Below are 21,958 nucleotides of genomic sequence, written 5' to 3'. Positions count from 1 at the left end.
AATGTACTGGGCCCAATCCTCTTGCTGTCCAAACTATCAAGTACTTTATCTAGCAAGTCATTAATTCTGAAAAGACAAAAATCCAGTCTCATTCAATTAAAATAAAGGTCCGTTTAAGACTTTTCACACTTTGTAATATAGTGAAGATAAAAAGATTTTATCAAATTAATTTATTAGTTTAGGATTGTCACATAATTTTAGCAGTTCTCATTTGATTCTTGTATACAGTGTCAACAAAATATTCCTGTACCATTCTAGAATGTTGTTAAATAAGAAGGAAAAAATATGTTTTCCAATGTTTGAGGAAGTAATGGCTACATGCACACAGTTTCTCCTTCTATTGTGAAGCACTTGAGTCTTGGGAAAATCAAAGATGGGGAGATACATTAAAAATCAGCTTATCAAAGAATAATCATATGATATCCCTTAATGATAAGAGGGACAAGGAGAAAATGTTCATGAAATTTGGGAAATCGTTTTAGGTGAAAAATAATAAAGATCTTTTAAAACTGAACAAATATTCTATATTTTGAAATAAAAACAGTAAATTACAATTAAAAAAAAAATAGAAGAAAATTGTGTTTTAAAGGGTTACATAATCTAAAAAAACCCACAGATTTTTTTAGTTAAATCAAACTTTTCTGTTTATCCCCCAAAAGAGCTGACATCCCATCCCCCCACCCCAATTCCCCTTTCAGTTTGAACCACATATTTCTTTTTTTTTTTATTTGCACTTAGTAGAGACATACATTGAAGAACTTCAGCTCCTTAGCTCAGGGTAGCTGAATACCAGACACCAATTCTGATAGCAATTATGCAAAGTGCATCAAGTAAGAAAATTAAAATTATATTCCTCTCTTAGAAATTCTATAATTGTTACAACCATAAAGCTCCCATACTGAACAGTACTTGAGAGAGAGCTTATCATAGGCCTGTGTAGCCCCTGGTAACAGATATTTAATGTGTCCTGTGTATTCACACTAATGTATATATACAATAAAAAATTGATGGAGAAATTCAGATGGATCTATCTGCTGCTTATAGCATCAGGAATGACAAGAAGGTTTCAGGGTCAGCAGTAGAAACCCAGAGCAGAGGAGAAGTTAGAGAAAGGAGGTGTCCCGCCTGGCAATTGAGCTCCTTCACAAACAGGCAATGAGGCTCACAAAAGGATGCTGTAGAAAACTTGTCTTTAGAGACGGAATGTGGGAAGGCACCAAGGTTCATGCAGTGGCGGTCTTGTTGCTCATGTATAATGGCTGGGTTTTGCTGTGCCCCTATGGGAAAGCTCCTTGATGTCTGAAGAACAAACAGTGCCTTCTTATCATACAAAGGGTATATGAAGTGTATGGACCTGGAAAAAGGTCTAACCTTTTTGAAAAAATGTTGCATGTAGCAACTTGCAAGTTGTACCCTGTTTTGTCTGCCTCATGTTTATAGTCATATCACTGCAAGAAGTTCCTTATTTTTCCATGGGAATATGTTAATGTAACCAGGCCGTCATTTACATTTTTCCTCCACAACCATCAAAGTCAGCTCATGCTCCAAATGTACAACATCTTGCTGGGGAAGATAAATTGACCTGGTATTGCTTCATTAAAGAAGGAGTGACAAATGGGGTATGAATCAATTCATAATGTACAGTCCACAATCAAGATGTTTTCCTGCTTGTGTTTTCCTTCCCCCTCCCCGCTCTTCATCATAACAGTGTAGTCCTTTTGAGGTCTTTTTAATTGGGAAGGTTTTGAAAGAAACATTAAATATCCAGTGAATCTGCCAGATAATTTCTGCTTGACTTTCCTCCAAAGTCAACAATTTCAAGCACTAGTCATTTTTTGCTGAATTAAAATGGGAACAAAGTGGCCATTTGCTCATTCACTGAGATCAAAGTGGAATGGAAAGGAGTTGCTGGCTTAATTGATTAACCATTGCAAATGTTGCAAATGATCATAGGTAATCGAAGGACCTGAGTCTGGACATACTGAAAGCCCATCTGACAACCTACAACAGATACTTAACTTGTAATTCCTGAGAAACAGTGAATGAAAGAAGCACACCTCACTGACCTAAACTTTGCATGTTAGAAATATAAGCATAATATTTTAAGCTAAAGCCTTTCAGTGAAAAGTCAGAGACCAAAGGTCTTGGAGGACATAATAATACCTTCCCAACCCCTTGAGTAAATGTTTATATGATGCAGTAAGACAATTTAACTGCTAAACTACTTGTGATTATTTACCAAGATGTGCTTTTAATTTGTACCTAGCAGGTTTACCAGCCTCCATCCTGACCCTCAGGCCTTTTGACCGTGTCATCAGAGGATAAGCTGATCTCTGTGTTTCTTGATGTTGCTGTGCTTGATTTTATGACCTTAATAACTTCTTAAGATTAGGTTTTAGTTTACATTTGAAGCATATCCTTTTTATGGATGTGGTACTATTCAAGGCAAATATCAGCTGAAATCAGTCCCCCCAACTAAGACAGACTGAACTGTTTGTTAGCATTTGAAATATTTTCATTGAATACATTCAGCAGCATTTTTGCACCGATTTTCTGCTACTGCTGTGTACCTGACTGTCCTTGTAACCTTTACAATTTTTGACTCCATTATTCAACTCCAGCTGTTTTTAAAGAAAGAGCAGGCAAAGATAAGCACTTTGCCTCAATTTTCATGAAAACTGCAGACTGGAGAGAAAAAGAAGTCTAGGGTAGTTCAGCAGTGAAGGAAAGACAGAAAGGACTCAGTAGTTTTAAGCTCTGTTTAGCAGCAGCCTGTTTTCCAGTCACCACGTGCTTTCCAGTCATTGTGTATGTAGGTCCAGAGGAGCTGCAGCAAGATGCTTCCCCTCCCCGTGGGGAGCCACTCTGGGAGGGAGCCAGTGTATGTGGGGTGTGAGATTTAGGGGACAGAGGTATAAATCCAAAAGGAAGAGTGTTTCACTGGTTCTGGTGCTGACAGAAAGCTTGTTTTAATGAACACTGACATGAAAGGAAATAAACATGGCCATTATTCTATTAAGACTGATAAATGTCTATTTCACATTTTGAGATGAAGAAGCTTGACCTTGTGTTTAAATTACAGGTGATATAATCAAATTACAGGTGATGTCACCTGGAACATGGTGAAAGCCTGTAGTTATGTACAAAGATATCTTGACAATTCAAAGAATGTAATGCCAGGTTACTATCCTTATAAAAGTATAATAATTTTCCCAACATGGGCAGGTTTCTTCCTTTATATCTTGTTCCCACCACCAATATTTTGTAGCAAAGCAGTCTGACAGGTGACAATTCTTGGAAACAGGTGCTCTCTGTGCTCTGTCCCCTAGCTTATTTGATATGAATTGTATTCAGCTACGTCAAGCTCATACACAAGTGCTTGCCTAAGGCACTGTCTGCTAAGCATTGCAAGTGGAAATGTCAGGATGTTTAGCATATGCTCTTCAGGGACACAGAGATCTTTCCTGGAGCACACTGATGAGGTTAATATTATTAATGGAGATATCTGTAGAAAAAACAATCTTCCAAATGCTTTAAATATTGAGCATATTAAACAAAGAAAATAAAACATATTGAAACACCTTAGAAACTTGCAAGGCAAATAGTAGCTCAGGGCAACAACATTTCTCATTTTCCAAGGATTCTGCAATGAATATGCAGATTTCTTTTGCATATCTGCTCCATTTAAAAAGACAAAGCCCATTTTATTGTATGGAAAGCATTTACTCATCATTCCAAGCTGTCTGAATTGAGTTGGGCAATTTCAGTAAAACTTCTTTGCCATCTATCATTCATCTGAGCAATTTTAGACAGATTGTGCAATAAATGTTAAAAAGAGGAAAAAAAAAAGTCTCACTTGTCTATTATTTTTGGACAGTTGTCTGGCATTATTTGACAAATAGCATATTGAATGCATTAAGATAGCTGAGCATGAAAAAAAACTTCATTGAAGCTATATACTGAATGTTTTTCAGCGCAGGACTTACATTGTTATGAGATGCATTAACAGCTCATTACTAATGTTCCTCTCTCCTAATGAAACATAAACAGTAAGTACCATGTAGGTGGAGAGCTAATAACCAGCCTGGCAAGATGTTTGACTACTAGAAATGAGTTTATGTGTTCTAAACTCTCTCCACAAATACTGCAGAGAGGACACTATTTGGCAGTTGGCCTAGATGATTGTTGTAGGTCCTTTCCAACTGGAACTATTCTATTATTCTATTCTATTCTATTCTATTCTATTCTATTCTATTCTATTCTATTCTATTCTATTCTATTCTATTCTATTCTATTCTATTCTATTCTATTCTATTCTATTCTATTCTATTCTATTCTATTCTATTCTATTCATTCCGACATGTATTCTTAGAAGAAGATCCATTCAGCTCCAACAGAGGTGTGATGAATCCTGGGGCACGGAGTGGGAATTTCTCTTCCCATCAGCCAAGAGGCAAATCTAGAAGACTAGCTCAGGTTAGAAGCTTAGATTTCTGGAGTCTATAATTAAAGAAAATAAATCCCAGCCATTACTCTTAGCATTGCCTAATCATCCCTTTCCGAAGCCTGTGCTGAGGGCTTAGACTTTTTTGCAGAGCTTTCAACATGCACTGGTTAGAAGCACTAGATCTCTCCTACAGGTGCTTAAATAGTGTCTCACACTCTGATTTTGTCTATTAAGTTGCAGTCATATTTATGGAAGCAGTCTTATTATGCCAAAATTTGGTGCTACTATATTCCTAACTAGAAAAGAGTTCCATTTAGTTTAGTCTCCTAATAAGGAGTCCTTTTGGGTTACTGCTCACTGAAATGGCTCTCTGAAGACAAATGTTGACTTTCATACAATTTGGAGAATGGTAACAATTTCTGAGGCTTCTGATTCTCTTTCAAATCCAGTTTGGTTAGTGGATCCAAAAATTCTTGATAGGATGTGACAGATGGATGAACAGATGATTAAGCAGACAGATAGACAGCAGGAACACACAAGACTCATTTCAATAGGAAACTGGACTGAAAACAGAACTATCAGTGAGTACTTGGATAATATTCATATTTTGCTCACCAATTTAAAAAATGACATGTTTTTGAGACCATTTCAAAGTTTGTAGAAGATGTCCTTAGTGGTTTAAACAGCAAATGAAAAAACAAAGGGACATTGCTGAGATTTTTTTCAGCTCCTTTTTTTGGTCAGAATGTTACATTTTTATAGTTTGGACTATATTTTAAACCTTTAAAACCAGATTTGACTTGGACAGCCCTGGCAATTTCAATGGAGGATTAATGTGTGTCGTTAAGCAAAGAAATATGGTCTAGTACTTTTCAATAGCAACAAATGCTTGCTATGGCACTTCTCTGATCAACATATTTTTGACTTATTGTAAAACCTTCGGTCTGCTCCTTTCCTAAATATTTGAAATATACATGCAGGAAAGCTGAGAGTGAATTGCTGTGATTTGAGCTCACTGCTACATTCCAGCAGAAAAAGGCATTCTTGTTCCTAACCCTTTTCCTTTCAAGCTGATCCAGCAGAAAATCAGCCCACCAAAAGGAAAGAGGTGGGGGGTATTTACTTACTGGCAAACTGATCCAAGTCACCATGTAGTCTGTTTGTCAATCTGTTAACAGGGAGGGGTTTGCTAGGTGCAGACATAGAAGGCAAACCCATTAATGCTCTTTTGAGTGGGTGAAGTATTATAAATCTGCACTCAGAAAAAACAAGTCCCCCAAAAGAGAAGCATAAAGAGAAAACCAACTTGATTGCTCTGAACAGAACAGAAAACTTGAGGTTTTAACAGCCAAGTGACTCCTTTGAGATACAGTATCTCTAGAGGCCATAGAAAAACTTGGGCTAGGTATTCCCTGTGTAAGAATATATTGGAATGCACAAAGAGGTAAGGCCCCTCTCTCAGCTGTCAAAAGAGGGACCCTAGGGCAGAGCTGTTACTCTGTACCTCCCTCGCTGCCTGGAGGGATGCTGCTCTTTTACAGCTGAATCAGCAGCAATCACACTCTGCAGCCCAGCAGCAGAAGTCACTGCTGTTCCATTTACACTTGTATCAAAGCAGGGCACTCTTCCAACACACAAAGTGAAATAACAAATGGTGTACATACAAGGTGGGATTTGCAAAAGCTCTCTCAGTTAAACTGCTTCTGCTCCCTTTGAAGTTGGTGGCAGATCTCCCACTCACTCCAACTGCTAAGTTGGGCTAATGGTGAAAGCTTTTAAAAACTATTTTATGAACATTAGAAACATGATAGAACCAAGAATTCATCATCAAGATTGTCATATATAGGCTCTCCCCATTCTCTCTGTTTTCCAACTTCCCCACTTAATTCACCAGTTGATGCTCTCTAACACTGAAAAAAGTCTACCTTCTCAAGCAGTCAGGAAAGACCGTGTGAATTTCTCAAAGCCCTTTCATAACAAACCCAAACTATTTACCAGTGCCTCCAAAGAAGTCTGCTTTGAAACAGTATCATAAGGTCAAGTTATCCCACTGAAACACCTATTAATATAAAGAGAATAAGAACAAAAAAAAAAAAAAAAAAAGCACAGCCCTGGAAAATATGAAGTCATAAGGAGAGTTCAGCCAGAGCAGATTCTCATTAAACTTTGTTTAAGAGCCAAGTTCCACCCTGAGATATGTGTGAGCTGTAGTTTATTTCAGGGGCAGTTGTGCTGTACTTCATGGCAGGGCAAGGCTTGGACACAAGTATGTGTCTGTTACAAGTCAGAGAGGAGTAAAGACCACATCCTTTTGCATTTTTTGGTTCCATCTGCATGGATGGAATAGAAAACTGAACGAAGTGGATAAAATAGCCCACACTTTTACAGGGCCTTTCTGTCACTTTTAATTCCTTCTTCTGCAAGACCTGAATGCCTGTATTTCTAAATGCACTAAGCTACTTTCGTGAGATATGGCAGTCTTTCCCCATGTTCCTGCCACCCCCATGAGAGTTTGTCCTGGTTGGGGCTGGAATAGGGTTCCTGTTGGTCTGGCAGCGGGAGGAGCTGCAGCCCCCTGAGACCCCAGGGGCTCCCCAGGGCCCAGTGCCCTCACCTGTGTGCGGGGGCGGGGGGAGCACAGCTGGAGGGATGGGCCCCGATTGGCCGATAGTCCATGTCACGTGACATCATGGTCACTATATAAAGGCAGGAGTGAGCCAGGAGGGGCTCTCACTTTTGGGTGTGTGGCTGTGGGGCCTTTGTGTTTGGGATCGATGGCCGGGAGCAGGCGGGTGGTGAGCAGCTGTATGGTACGTTACCCGTTGGTACTGCTGTCAGTGTATTATTCTGTTACTGTTATTGAACTGTTTGTATCTCAAGCTGTGAGTCTCCCTTTGCCCCTCCGATTCCCTCCCCGTTCCCATGTGGAGGGAGGGTGGATGAACGGCAGCATGGCATTTAGCTGCCAGCCGGGCTCAGATGATGACAGAGTTAAACACACAGGAAGAAGCTCTAAGGCTTATCTTACTGGCTTCTTTGCTCTTGGGAGTCCCTTTAGGAGACAGTCAGCAAGAAGTGTTCCCTAGGGTATGTACATGCTTTATAAATAAGGAATATACACAGCAGTCTGGCTTTGCTTCCTTAAAGCCATCCACTGAACACTTTTGTCTGACAAGTAGGAGCTCCACTGAATGAGGGCGGAAGAAGGAGTGGCAGACTTTCCCTATCCCACTTGCATTCCCAGACCAGGGCTAGGCATGTGGGCACCCTTGTGCTGTGCTGAGTTGCATGGATAGCTTCAGGCAACAGCCTTTATCTAACAGCTCCTGCTGCACAGCTGGCTGTTAGAGGGGACAAAATGATAAAGCCATGGCCACATGCATTCCTGCATGGCTCCTGGAGGCACTGTGGTTGCCTGGGGGAATAAGGCAGGGGAGTGCCTTAATCCTGGACACAAGCTGTGCCTTCAGTAGTGCTGATCTCTCAAGGTTGAATTCCTTCAACTACAAGTTAAAAGAGCTCATTCAAGAAGAGGGGGAGGTAAGGTTCAGTCCTGCCAAGAGCTGAGTCTGGATGTGAGCAGGAGGTTAAAGTATTTTATATGAGAAACTCTGGTAAATGCAAAAGCTTTTATACCCCAAGGCAACCTTTTTAACATTGAAATGCTAACTCTGGCTCAAGAATTTACCATTCCTCAGATCCCTAGATGGCTGCCCTGTGCTTTAACTCTCCATTAGGCATCTGCTACTGGCTCTAATGGGGAAGACGGACCATCAGCTCCATGCTCCCCACAGCATTTTCATGGGCAGAATTGAAAAAGTGTTTAAGTCTTGCACACCCAGCACCATCAGGATCAAACCTATGTTGTCAATCACTTGTCATAGATACTGTAGCAGGTGGGAAGAGGTAGCAGCATCCATGGGAAAGAAAGTCTTTTTTTCTTAATACTGGTGTAACCTAACAGCCAGCTGGTGGTGGCCAAAGGAAACACAGAGGCAGCTCTGGTAATGCCACAACATTGCTTCATTGTGCAATGGTAATGCAACAAGGGATGTGAAAAATTGATATCAAATCCCATTAGCTAGAAGATGGGTTAGAAATATCCCAACAAGGATGGGGAATGGGAAAGACAGGTATGTATGCCCTGGGAGTCTGGAGAGAGGATACAGCCCTTGGCCACAGCTGACGTGCCATGGATTTACACCCTGTTAATGGACTGATTTTTCATTTATTGCTACATCTCACCTCACCGAGGATTATGTTCAGTTTGGGGTAGAAGTATCCTCTTAGGGATATGGATGCTTATGTCCACAAACAGCAAACTGTTACCTTAATGTACCAAACAGTGAGAGAGTCAATTGCAAAGCTGGACACCCGCATTTGTCAGTATCTCCCTGTATGGCTTCCCTCAACTACCCACAAATCCTGGACCTTGCTGTGTGCTGCAGGCATCAGGACATGACCAGGGAAGGTTGATCCCTTAGGGTTTGGGACCCTCTTCTCTGATGTGAGCTGTGAAGTAAATCACTTAGGTGGAAAACAGCATGTGCTAAATTCCAGTTTCCAAGTCTATTTTCAATGAGGAAAATAAACCCCTCTCCTCCAGAATTAATCACAGACACAGTCTTTAATTACAGGACATGTGGACTCCTCCTCCCCCCTTCCCCTAATGACTGCTGCAATTTCATATCTGATAAAAGTAGGCATCCAGACCTCCAAAGGGAGTAGCTTGTATTTCTCCCTCTGGCCAACTCCAGCAGCTGCCAGTCTCTGCAACGTCCTGGGCCTGAACCACATTTGAAAGGGAGGGAGATTTACCCAGAGATACAGTACTCAGGTCACTTAAAAACAGCATGTTAGAAGCAGTGACATGGAAGTCATGCTCCCATCTGCTCTGCTACTGGCCTCTGGAGAAAACAGGACACAGGATATGCTTCCTGCCTGGGGAAGGCTTGTAGCAGCCTGGGGGAGAAGTCATGACCTTTTCCTTAAGAGAAATATAAGTCATGTAGAGGACTAGGGGCGGAAAGGCAAGACACTTAAAAACAGTGTCATGCAATCATACCTCCTCTTGCTTTCCCTGCCTGTGTTTAAAGATGATCCTTACTTATTTAGCAATGACACATTTTAAACAATTTCATCCCTCTCTGCCACCCCATTGTTGCTCGAGTCAGTCATGAACCTTCTGACACAAGTCAGATGCTGTTGAAATGAAAGGTTTCATTCACTGCAAGCAAAGGAAATCAGAGGAGGCACCCCAAGAGGAGAAAGACTTTGTTCATGCTCTATTTCCAGCTCACAAATGGTTATGTCCCCAAGATGCAGAGATTAAGCATCTCACACAGAACGTGGGAAGAGGAAGAAGATTCTTTATCTGAGAATCACAGATTTTAATGGATTCCAGAAAGCAAAATCTTTTACAAAGGAGCAACAGCGAAGTTCAGAGAAATGTAAAGACATTTATCTCCTCAGTCACATTCCTGCCTGCAAAAAAGCAGGAGGGGTGATTTACTCCTCCTTGGTACAAGGAGTCCCTTATGGATCATTAATCCACAGGGAGAATGAGCTCAGGAGCCAGAGACATCTTTTCTTAATGTTTAAGAACCTTAAATCAGCAGGAAGTATTCTTTTTTGGAAGCATACAGGATCAGTTTATCTTTATTTGCTCCCCACTACCCCCTGCCTTCAATAGTGGTTCCTACAACAGTTCTAGTTACCACTAATAAATCACTTTCCCTTTATTAAAATCTGTGGTGACAGTAGATGAGGCTGCCATGAGCTAAACCAAGGAATTTGAAGCAGAGTAATATTAAGCAGTGAGGATCTGAAATCAGCAAATTCTGATCCAAAGTCCAGTGAAATCAATATGAACAATCTCAATTTCTAGAGTACAAGTATCTCAATACCACTGACTTTGGCAATGCAATGATAACTTGCAGAGAGTAAGGTATTTCCTGAGAAGCTTTGCAGAAATGTGAAGGAGACACAAATGGTAAACTATTTGTTTATATGCCAGGGCCACAGGTGTTTAAATTTTATGTTTGCAATGATCAGAAAACACGCACCAAAAGTTACAGTGAGAAAGGGTTTAAGTCTGGTGGACACCTCTTGTTATTGTGTTCTCATTTCTTTAGAAGTAATGAAAAGAAAAATCATCTAATTTTGTCTCACTTTGACTCTCTGGAACCACTTCAAAATATTTCCACAATGTTTCAGTTGCTGTGTGAGGAACATTAAAGACTGGTTATATCTATTCACAATACACAGACATTTACAAAATGCCACTATCCTGTAGTGGATGGTATTTTATACTCTTTACCTTGGAGAAAAAATGTGCAGCAGGGAACTACATTTCTGTATTCAAATCTCCCAAGAAACACTCATTCTGTGCTCAGATTTGTCAGGTTCCACATAAGTCTGGTAAATCCACATCCTTATTGCTGTAAATGACTTACAAGATCAGAAATATGGCTGAAAGAGAAAACCTAAAGCTGGCTGGTGTCCTTGGGTTTTATGTTCTCCTGTGTGTCTGTGTGTGCATGCAGCATCCTTTATTTTTTCTCTCTCAAACACTGTGGCACAGAGTTAGGCTTTGACAAGTTGAAAAGATTAGAACAATTATGTTTACATGTATTACCACCTGCTACTTAATTTCTTTCATGGTTCTTAAATGTTCAGACATGTGGCTTGGAAACACACTACTTTTAATGCACTTAAAAACTCTGCTGGATTTCCAGCTTGCTTTGATCTCTGAATTCTAGAGACTATCTCAGAAAATACAAATAAATAAGTTTAGGGGAAAAATATTTTCAAGGAGAAAACCCTAAAGTCCTTCCAAGTTGATATGCTTTGCCAGTTGATGTCATACCGAAGGTTGCTTTTTGAATTTTATCTTTATGCTTCAGGAGGCCTAAAACTCTGCCCAGAATGAGCAACTTGATGAGGTAACTTGGGAAGATGAATGTGGTCAGTGCCCCTTATCATGAGCACCGAAATGGCAAATAATTGTTTGGTGATTTTTGTTTAGAAAAGAGATGGAAGGAGAGATGATTTCTGTCCTGAGGAATTTACGGACTAAACAAAGCAAAAAGGATACATTTATGCAATGGAGAAAACTGTATTTTGTTAAGAAGGAATGAGAAGAATGTGAGAGGAAAGATGGTTAGAGCCTGCTATTAATCATGAGTAGGAAGGAGACATTGATTGGAGAGCTGCAAAGAGAGGAAAGACTTGGCTAACCCAGGTTATGAATAAACCAGCTTCTTTCTGTAGCTGTACACCAGCATCTTTTCAATCTCTCACCACATGAAGTCAGCATACATCACTGATCTTGTGGTAATGGCTTGGACTTGAAGTAATCTCAACTTGTCCGCTGTACAGCAAGTAAGTAGAAATAAGAGCTGAGTTATTGGGTCAGGGTGTGGGATGGTTAACTTAAGAAGAAGGGAGCATAAACTGGGGAGAAACGGTGAGGCGGGTGGGCAAGTAAGCAGCATGCAAAAGGTGTTTGGAGAGACCAGATTTATCCAACTCTACAGGAGATGGGATAGAAGGTGATTTTTCATTTTTTTAAGGACAATCAAGGGTTCTGGCACTAATCATTGCTTGAGTTCCAGATGTGGAAGAGAAGACATCTCTCAGTGGGAGATGAGAAAGTGCCAAAGGCAATCAGCAGTGCTGCAGAAGAATTGGTCCCTTTCCATTAAGTGGACACAGCCTGAACAAGAAGGACTGACAAAGCACCCTTCTCCTCCCTGACATGGTGCTGTTCTTCTTGGCTGTGCTAATGTTAGCAGAAGCCATTCACTCCATTCTTCATGACTGGAGCAGGGATAGGATGAGTAATAGGAAAAGTGACAGGGTGTGCAGGGCATACTGAGTGGCTTTGAAAAAAGAGTCAGAAAAATGACTTCCTCTTCTCCCAAAGCAAAGGGGAAGCTGGAACGGAAGCATGGTTCTCAACGGCAGTTTTGTTTACTGCCCTGCTCTGTTCAACAGCTTATGCAGGATTTTCTGTAGAGATGCAGCCTAATCCTGTGTATATCCCCCGGTTTCCACCAAGGACTTAATTGCCATTAGTAACTGGTAGTATAGGCTTCTTTAACATAAAAAAGTCCCAATGAATTCAGTGAGGGGAAGATTGGATTTTTATGCAACAGCATCCAAAAATCAAAGTCTACTGATGTAATAAATGAAAATTTAAGAGAGACAGACAATAATAAACTCTCCCAATTGTGTGATCCAGGATTTAAAAATTGTGTTCCAGGTTGTAAATAGGAATTCCTATGTGATGTCAGGAAAGACCTGGAGGGGGAAGGTGTTTCATATCAATCTGCGAAGATGAGACAGCAAAGAGAAACCGATGAAGAAGAGGGAGGTAGATGCAAGAGGGGGTGACTCCCAGAATAAACAAGGCCTCCGCCCAGAGGAAGACAAGGGAAGATTTATGTCTTCCTTGCCTGTGCTGTTCTTTCTTCCCACTGCCTTACCAGTGTGGAAGGTCCTTGAAAGAAGGGAGGAAAAGGCATTTAAGAACTGAGACCTGTGTGTGTCTCCTATGCTGAGATACAAGCACTTACCTGTGGACTAAGAAAGGGACAGATGGGATGGATTAGGAGATACAGAGAGTATCTGAACTAGACAACTTGAGAGGGCACATGTGAGAGAGAGGTAATGATAGACACTAGTCCCCTCTCTGAGAGTTTCTTTGTATCATAGATACATTAAGAATTTTATTTTTCGCTCTCTATTGGATGGGACAGAAACTGTGTTCGTGACACTTGAATGAACCATGAATAGTTAGAAGAGCAACCTCTGATAGATCATGAGTGTTGGTTATTAAAGCCTCAGGAAATAGTAGACACTACCGAAAACATAATTTCATAATGAACTGGTAAATTTCTAGCCCTAATGCATGCTATGAAAACCTTGAAAGAGGAATTCAACAATATACCGATATAGATCCCAGAAGATGGAAATGAAATATAAAAAAACAGAGTGTAATTTTAAACATACTTCATAATTTTTGAAAACATACACAAGTTTCCTGAATTCTTGGATGACCACATTTTCATAGTAACTGTTCATAATCCACTAGAAATACTTTTTCCCTCTACTCATTCATACATGTAGCTCCTTAGTCACCTCTGGTTAAGTGACTTGCAAGCTATTTGTTTTACCTAAGGATTATTTGGTTTAGCTAAAGTTGGTCATCAAAATCTGATTTTTCATCCCTTGTTAAATGACTGACATTTTTGAAACATCCAATTCACAGATAAGAAACATTTTGCTTTTGGCTTAGTAAGAATGCTTTTGCAAAGAAAACAAACTTATTTTTCTTGTGTACAGAGAACAAATTTGCCTACACAAAAGATTCAAGTTAACCTGGAGTAACAATTCCGTGACAGCTATTCCAGTATAAATTTATTTTCCCATAACTGTTTGAGGTGGACACAGAATTACATAATATGACTGAATTGAAAAAGTATTCCCTTTCCAAAGAAGGATAGTTATTCTTTAGAGAATAACTTTTATTTCAGAATGACTATGCTAAAATGATCAGTTTTTCTAGAAAACTGCCCTGAAGATGCAACTACCAAATTCTCCCAGCACAGATGACCTACTAGAAGAACAAAACCTGACCAAATCTCTTGCCTGCTTGAGGTTTAAACTTGTACCGTTCACTGTCTACAGAAAAGCACAGACTTGGCCTTTCCTAATCTGTGTTATTCCCTTTTAAATAGCTTGATCCATGTGGAATATCTACTTCCTGCTTGTTTCTTAAGTCATTATCATTGCTTCTTTCTCTGGATCTTTCCTTATGTGGACATTGGTCCTCTAGTAGTTTCCAAGATGGATTTGGTCAAATACTGTAGATGCTTATATTCAAAACATGGAGTGATTCAGTGTCTATGCCATCATGATCTGCTAGGCTCTGACTGTATGTACAGTCAGCAGAGAGACACCTGAATCTGGCATCTGCAAGGGATAGTTTACATAAGGGTGTTTTGCCAATGTTTTACTATATCATATAAAAATGATATTTTGAAACATTTTCCAACCTTTTATATACAGTCAAAATCATGTTCTTGCTTTATTTCTTGTTACTGAGTTTATGCCTCTGCCAAGCCTTCAAAAATCTAGTAATTTTTTCTGCTATTTTTGAAGGTATCTATCATATAAAAGGGAAACATGAGCTTGTGGGTCTTGGTCTGTGAATAGAGATGTGGTCAGGAAAATAAAACTCTCCATACCCAGAAGTCTGAGTTGTGAAAAGCCATATAAATAGTGAAAAGGGTGGTGTGCATATATATATATATGTCTGCGTATATATATGCATACTACAGATATACAGTATATTATATATAAATACACTCTGTGTGTGTGTATATATATAGGTATATGAAGAATTCAAATAAATTTTCTAAGTTTGATGTTACTAAAGTCATCTCTGCAAATCTGAACACCTACACATATGTAAAGACTTGATGTCTGATTCTGCATTGCTGTGACCTTGTCACACATGCTTTTTATAATGTGGACCACCTCATAAAACTAGACATTTTAAACATGCAGTCCCCAGTAAAATAGACATTCATCACTCATGATAACATGGAGCTGTCTCAGGGTGTGTTCAAAAGCCCCCCTGCAACTTACTGATAAAAAGCTTAACTCCATTTCAAGGCTTATCTGAAGAAGAAAGAGGTAGACCCTCATGAAATAACTGATTTTTTTTTTTTTTTCCTAAGATGAAAAAGAGACGGAGAGGGAAGGAAAAAAAGAATCACTTTAAAACTTCAATGCAGTAGAACAAGTTTAACCCATTGAGAATTTAAGTGAAGTTTTCTGCTTCATCAGGAAGAACCCTGTGGTGAAACATATGTCAGAAGAGAAGAAGATATGAGAAACTGGCCTCCTTTGCAGATGAGAAGATTAATTAAGAGGAAAATCACTTAGCCAGATGTCTCATTGGTGAAACTACATGTGCAAGGTGCATCTGCAATAAGGGAGCAGCACAGCACAGACAGGGCATTTGATTTCCATGCTAACATTGAAGAGATGGGAGTCTGCTGTGAATTAGATCATGCTGACTCTTGAAGAAATGGAAGAGTTCAGATCTTATTTCAGCTACAAATTAAGAGCTCCATGTCTGTTGTTATAACGTTGCAGTATCGTTACTTGATGCAGTTGAGTTATGGGTTACAAATAAATAGTTCAGACAAGACAGTCCTTTTCTCCATTCATGTTCATAAACTGTTGGCAAACCAAACCTGATTTGTCCAAGTGCCACTTTTCTTCATTCGCCAAGTAGTTTTTCAGAATGCTTAGCAGCTGGTGATTTTTTCATCAACTCATTACTGGGGTAACACTGTCCAATTCATTTGACTTAGGAACTTAAGTCTTTCAGAAGTAAAACACAGTCTGCCTGCTGTCTAAATACTTGTCCAGCTAAGGTGTTCATGTATTCTTGTCACTGCACCATCTGGATGTCCCCAGATTTTTCATGCATTTTCTATCACAGTTTGGATGTGAAGCTAGTGCCAAATGTCATTTAAGTTTTCTGATTTTTCTGTGGGAAACAAATAGGCCGGTTGCTAAATGACGTCTGAGCTACATTATTTTCCCAAACACTCATTACAAAATTAGAGAGTGGGAAGAAAAGAGTGTTTGCCCCAGTGGATCTACTGGAATCGTTACTGACTCCTATCTCCCAACAGCTATAAATGCCTTCCCATAGCCAAAAGCTGCCTCTCCAGCAGTGCCTCTGGAAAGCAGCAATTTCTCCCCAACCTGTAATCTGTCCTCTCTATGTAGTCTACCAGCCTTTTGAAGAAAGGCTGCCTGTACAGCACCTAGCACAATCAGATCCCTCTATTGGCTTGAATTTCTCAGTGCTATAGGAATACTAATCCCTCCCCAACAATAGAGACAGGCACTCCACAGAGCAGACACACAAACAGACTTTCATTGGAGAATGCAGTCCTGAAAGCCTGTTTTACAAAAGGCTTTGCTGATTGGACTCAGTTATTTGAACAGTGATGGATACAGGGTATATTCCACCAGAGTCTAGAAAGAACTGTGCAGCAGTATCAGCAATGAGATGCAGACACTGCACAATTCTGTAATACTAATAGGCTTAAGCACATAACCAGCCATAACCTGAATCTTTAACATCTACTGTGTAAATCATTGAATTTTTTTTTCTATTTCCATTTTTTTTTTTTTTTTTTTTTTACTGAAAAGCAGTGCCCGGAAGTGCTGAGCACTGTGTATTTAAAAAAAGTAGTCTCCTATTTGGGTGGACATCCCCTCTATTCCCTCTGGTTTAGCAGTTTGCCAACATTTCTGCTGTTAATTACTGAAATTTCAGGTACGTTCTGAGCCTTTCAATTTGCAGAGTTTCACATCAACATCTCATGCAATGAGGGTGTCAGGGAGAGCCCTGGGGTTTAAAACTAAATTTTCCATTTCATATGCACAGTGGTGGGAGACAAATATATAAGCAGAAGCATTCAATTTACATAAATGTTTGTAGGGCACGTTTTGAGACTTCTGTGCTAAAAATGAGAGGTTATTATAATCCATAGGTTTCTTTGCTTATAATTGCTCACAGGTTTACCAGTGAAGACCAAAATTTTCATAATCAATAGCCTCCATTTTTGTTTATTAGTTACTGTCACAGACAAGTGCTTCTGTTGATTAAAGGCAATGAAATCAAATGTATTGCCAAGGCAGTGAATAACATGATTAAAAGTCTATGAGGATCATTTGTGGCTTTTCACAGGCCCTGTGTGAAAGGTAAGTGGTATTGCTACAGGAGCATTTAAAGAACCATTTTGCAGCCCCAAAATATATCTCATAATGAGTTAAAAATAGGGCAAGGCTGTTCTCAGAACCAGACTCATCATTCACAGCTGTAAATCACTTTGCCTTTATCAAGGGTCACCTTTGCCAAGCTCTCAGCCTCTCTGGAGGGCACAGCCCACACATACTTGACTCTTTTTGACAGAAGCCCTAGCTATTATTGCAGCAGGTGGAGAAGCTGGGAATGATGGAGCTGAGACCTCCCACTCGTGGGACAGAGACAACACCAGGGTCTGCTACCCCTGAACAGTGCAGGGCTTGCACCTGGGCTGCTGCTGAACTACAGCTGGCAATGCAGATGGCAAGCATATGGCTCACAAGGTTTGAATTGCTTCACCCTGTTCCTGACACTCTTCCTCTCTGGAAGCATGGCCTGAGTCCCCATTTTGCCTCCTGGTTTCCTTTTGGGCCACTTCTACATAGCACAGACTGCACTACTTCCCTACCCATCCAGAAAGAAGACCTTGACTGCTGGTAGGTGATGAGAAAGAAGCCTCAACAGACTGCTCTCTTTAACCTCTAAATCCTTTGCCACCTGGAATTTGGAGTATAAGAGACCCCAAATAAAACATTCCCAGCATGCCAAGTACTGATTAAATCCTGTGAGGTGCAGAGCACCTTCACAAAGGGGATGGACACCTTTGACCCCCAAGGATGGCTTTGCATAGATCACTGCCTCCCCAGACTGCACTTTCAACCTGGTGACATTTATTTGTGTGAGTCCTTTACCTCATGTGAGCCTTGGACCCATTGTCTTGGAACTGGGTCACTGCAATCTAGAAAGAATAGAGAAAAAGCTGCAGTCTGAATAGGGATTGCCAAGCCCGTGGAATTCCTCAGATTTTGTAGTAAGTCAAGCAACTACTGTCTGTAGATCTGAGCAGAGGTGGAAGTGATGCATTAAAAATCAGGACGTTCACATTCATTAAGTCAGTCTAGATCCTTTTTATATATTATTATTATTAATAACATTAATATTATATATAATATAAAAAGAAACTGTATATATATTCACAGCATAATATTTTATTGAATCTAAGCCAATGAAATTCAAGCCCAACTCCTTTTCTGGCTTTGGTAGCACACTTTTTGACTTAGGTATTTCATTTTTTTTTCCAGCCACATACAGAAATGACTATTAACAATGAACGATGGAGTAAATAGACACACACTGCTTAACAGCAACAGGCTGAATTACTGGCTCCCTTGCTTCTCTGTTGAGTATACAGAGAGGCTACTCAGAGCAATGCTATATCTGAGCTGGGCATGGGAAGTACCCAAGGTTAGATGGTGTGGCATCCCAATATAGAGACAGAATACATTTGCAGGGTTCACAGAGTTGAATATTCTAAATATGAAACAGTAGTCTGTTCCCACCTGGATTGCCAAGATCATTCTGTATTTATAGAATGAATAAAAACTTCTTATCAGCCTTGAGCAAATACATGGAGATAAGCGAAGAACACAAGCAATTAGGTAACTTAACACTGTTCAGTTTACATGAGTAGGCAGCTGCTCTGTGGTCTCACCTGCAGGTACTCGGCAGAGAATTAGTATGTTCAGTATAGTCAAAGGTTTTGCTGATTCTTTATGAATTTTCACACCCATTTCAAAGATTTTCACTGTGGTTATGAAGCAAATTTGTTTTCCCAATTACTCTGCCTCTCTGTCAAACATCTGCTGTCCATGATGTGCAGTGCCTGTCAATATACTGATCTTTCAATATCTTGTTTGTTGCAAAAACTGATGGAATTTTACTAAGAAATAAGACCCTTTTCCCCAAGATCTACCCCCAAAACCTTAACCATTATAAATACAATGCACCAAACTTCTATTATACAGAATCATAGTACTATCAGACTTCCCTCTAAATTAATTTTGTTCTTAATCTGTAAATTTCATCTATGTAATTAAAAAAAAAACAAAAAAAAAAAAAAACAAAAAAAAAAAACCCCAAACCAAACCAACAAATCAAAGACAGACTGAAATAAAATACAGGAACACCCTGTCTTAATCAGTAATGGAAATTATGAGGGCAAATAAAAAATTGATAGTCACTATTTTTCTGTCAGAATGTTACTTCTATCTAGATTGCAAGCCATTTATTTTCACTGGCAATCATATGATCTTAAAATGATTCAAGCTGAGAATTCCTGCCTGGATTTTGGAAAAAACAAGAGAACCTGATGCATCAGCTTTTTTTTGTTATGAACAGACAAAAGGCCCCACGGGGTACTAACTCCTCATCCAGATCTACTCTAGGGCCTTCTGTGGGGTCCTCTGACAACCTGGGTCTGTCAGAGAAGTGATTTGTAAATTATTCAGGACTGTAGAGCTGGTCCTAGACTTGTCACCAGGCCAAGCCTGTCACCAAAGATACACGATTGGTTCTGGACCCTTGCTGATATTGCACAATGGCCAAAATGCACCTCAGTGAGTCACGATCATCCTCTGAACATGCTTGGAGAGCACCAATGATAGTAATTTACTCTAGCTTTTCCAAATCCAAACTCTCAGAATCATGAATTAGCCTACATGTTTCTTTCCTATCAGTAATAGAAAACAAACTGTAATAGGAACAATAGAAAAGAAGCTATAATATTCTAAACTGTTAAATAAAATAGAATAAAGTATAATATAAAGCTAACATCTAACCTTTCCTCTTGGTTAGAACTTGCAAAAAGGACTAAAGTGTAAATAGAAATTGCTGGTCAGGATTCCAGAGATGATGCTCACTGTGTCATTTCTGCTGTATCAGCCTGCCTCATTCAAAGCTTGGGAAACATCATCAGTATCAACATCCATACAGAACAAATCAGCAGTCTCTGGATCAAATCCTGAATTGTAGGCAGCTCCCAGCAGTGATGTCTGTACTTTCTGCCTTCATTACTGATACCATGGTATGATAAACAGTTCTGCTATTGGCAGTTTGTTTATTAGAAATAATACAAAACTGCTGTCTTGAATTAAAACAGGAAAGATTACACTAAAGCCATAGAAGAGATATGGAGCTGTTGCAGCACTGAAAACTCAGAGTTTTCCCATTGACTTTTCTCATCTTATCAAATCAGAAACCACGCCCTTCCCCTCTGCTTTCTTTTTAGTACTGTCTCAAAATGAACACTACCATGCTGCAGCTGAGCCTCTGAGTTCACTTGCCTAGTTGGGTCAAATTCTTTTTTTTTCAAATTTTCTGAAATATCCAGAGTTACACTAGCAGAGGACTTGCCCTCCTGTACCCTCTCTTACTGAGAAACTAATTTGCTTTCCCTTAAGCCCACGTTTCTAAATTTCCAGGAGCAGAAACACATTGTGGCTTTAAATATAGACTGTCAGTTTGTGGCTTGTGTCTCATATTACACACAGACAGCTTGAGACTCTAAACACAAGTTGGGCAGCACCATTAATATCTTAGAAAAGCGTCAGTACGCTTTCGAAATGCTCTATATTTTCATTCCTGAAGGCAGGGGGAGGGAAAAACATGCAAATTAAACTTTTCTAAGCCATGGTTTAGGCGGAAACATTACTAACTTTGCTTGTTTTTTTTTTCAGGAGCCAGAGTTTGCAGAGCCTGTTTCAGTTCTTCACACACACGCACACACACAAACATAAAGAATATAAAAGGAAAACAGTTTCATTACAACTTTTTTTCTTCAGGATTAGTCTCAGGCGTTCTTGTTTTCTTTTTTACTTTTTTTTTTTTTCGCCGTATGAAATGCATTAGACAATCTTTTTCTTAAGCGGCAGACTGATAAATGCACTCTTACTGTAAGAAGGGGGGGGATAAGAGTACTCACGTGGTTGAGATGTCGTATTGTTTTGGTAACTCATAATTTACGCCTTTGAAAAATGCCTTATTTGTGTTGACAGTCTCTCTTCCCTGCTCAGAACCGACGGCGGGATTGAACAGAACAACTGGAAGAGCCCAGGAAAATGCTCCTCTTGTTCAGGCTCTCCTTGCCTGGCTCCTGACCCCTTTACAACTGGAAAAGGAAACAGCACATGTGTCATTCTCTTTTGCCTGTGTAGCTCACATGAGCGGGGAGGGGCACCCATTTGCAGATAGCAGTAACTGTATTCAAGTTTTGCAAGTTGGATGTATTCCACCCCTTTGCTTTTACTAGCCAGTAACCAGTGGAAAGAAAATGCTCTTTTCATTCTTAGCCAAATTTGGACGCACCTATTAGATTCGCTTCCCAAACTCCTACCCACTGCCGTTGATATTACTTTTAAGTGCAAAATTTGCTTCTGACTCCCTTCCCAAAATGCCTATCATCTGTGGGTGATACTAAAAGTAGGGCTTTCAATTTTAATTTCCCAGCAGCATCCTTAACACTCACAGTCTGATTCTGTCCTTTTAACAGGTGAAAATTAAGAATGACATTTATTGGGTCAGAGGAGTTACGTCAGCATATAGCATGAATCTATACTGTGCTCAGAAGAAGGAGGAACCTGTGGCTGCAGCACAGGCTGAGGCACAGGTAACTCTGCTCCTGGCTGTAAGACATGCTTCTTATGGCACCTTGGGCAAAGCATTTAATTTCTGCCTTAGTTTGCCATCTGTAGAATAAAGATGATGCAACTGATTTCCTCCCAGTCTTGGTATTTTTATTTTAATCTGCAGGCAGGCATTGTTTATAAATAGGA

General features: G+C 39.8%; 1 protein-coding gene across 1 annotated transcript in view; it reads right to left on the bottom strand.

Moving 5' to 3' along the window:
• Nucleotides 1-21,284, bottom strand: part of GYPC (glycophorin C (Gerbich blood group)) — a 33,563-nt gene extending 12,279 nt beyond the window's left edge. Inside the window, exon 1 of the mRNA XM_033003918.2 lies at nucleotides 21,109-21,284. Within this exon, the coding sequence (XP_032859809.1) occupies nucleotides 21,109-21,142 (34 nt within the window). The 5' untranslated portion in view covers nucleotides 21,143-21,284. The remainder of the gene's footprint in view (nucleotides 1-21,108) is intronic.
• Nucleotides 21,285-21,958: the final 674 nt, after the last annotated feature.

This window comes from Tyto alba, unplaced genomic scaffold (genome assembly GCF_018691265.1).
Source record: "Tyto alba isolate M040663 unplaced genomic scaffold, T.alba_DEE_v4.0 Super-Scaffold_7, whole genome shotgun sequence".
NCBI lineage: Eukaryota > Metazoa > Chordata > Aves > Strigiformes > Tytonidae > Tyto > Tyto alba.
The sequence above is the reverse complement of the archived record's forward strand: the minus strand, read 5'-3'. Positions and strand labels throughout refer to the sequence as shown.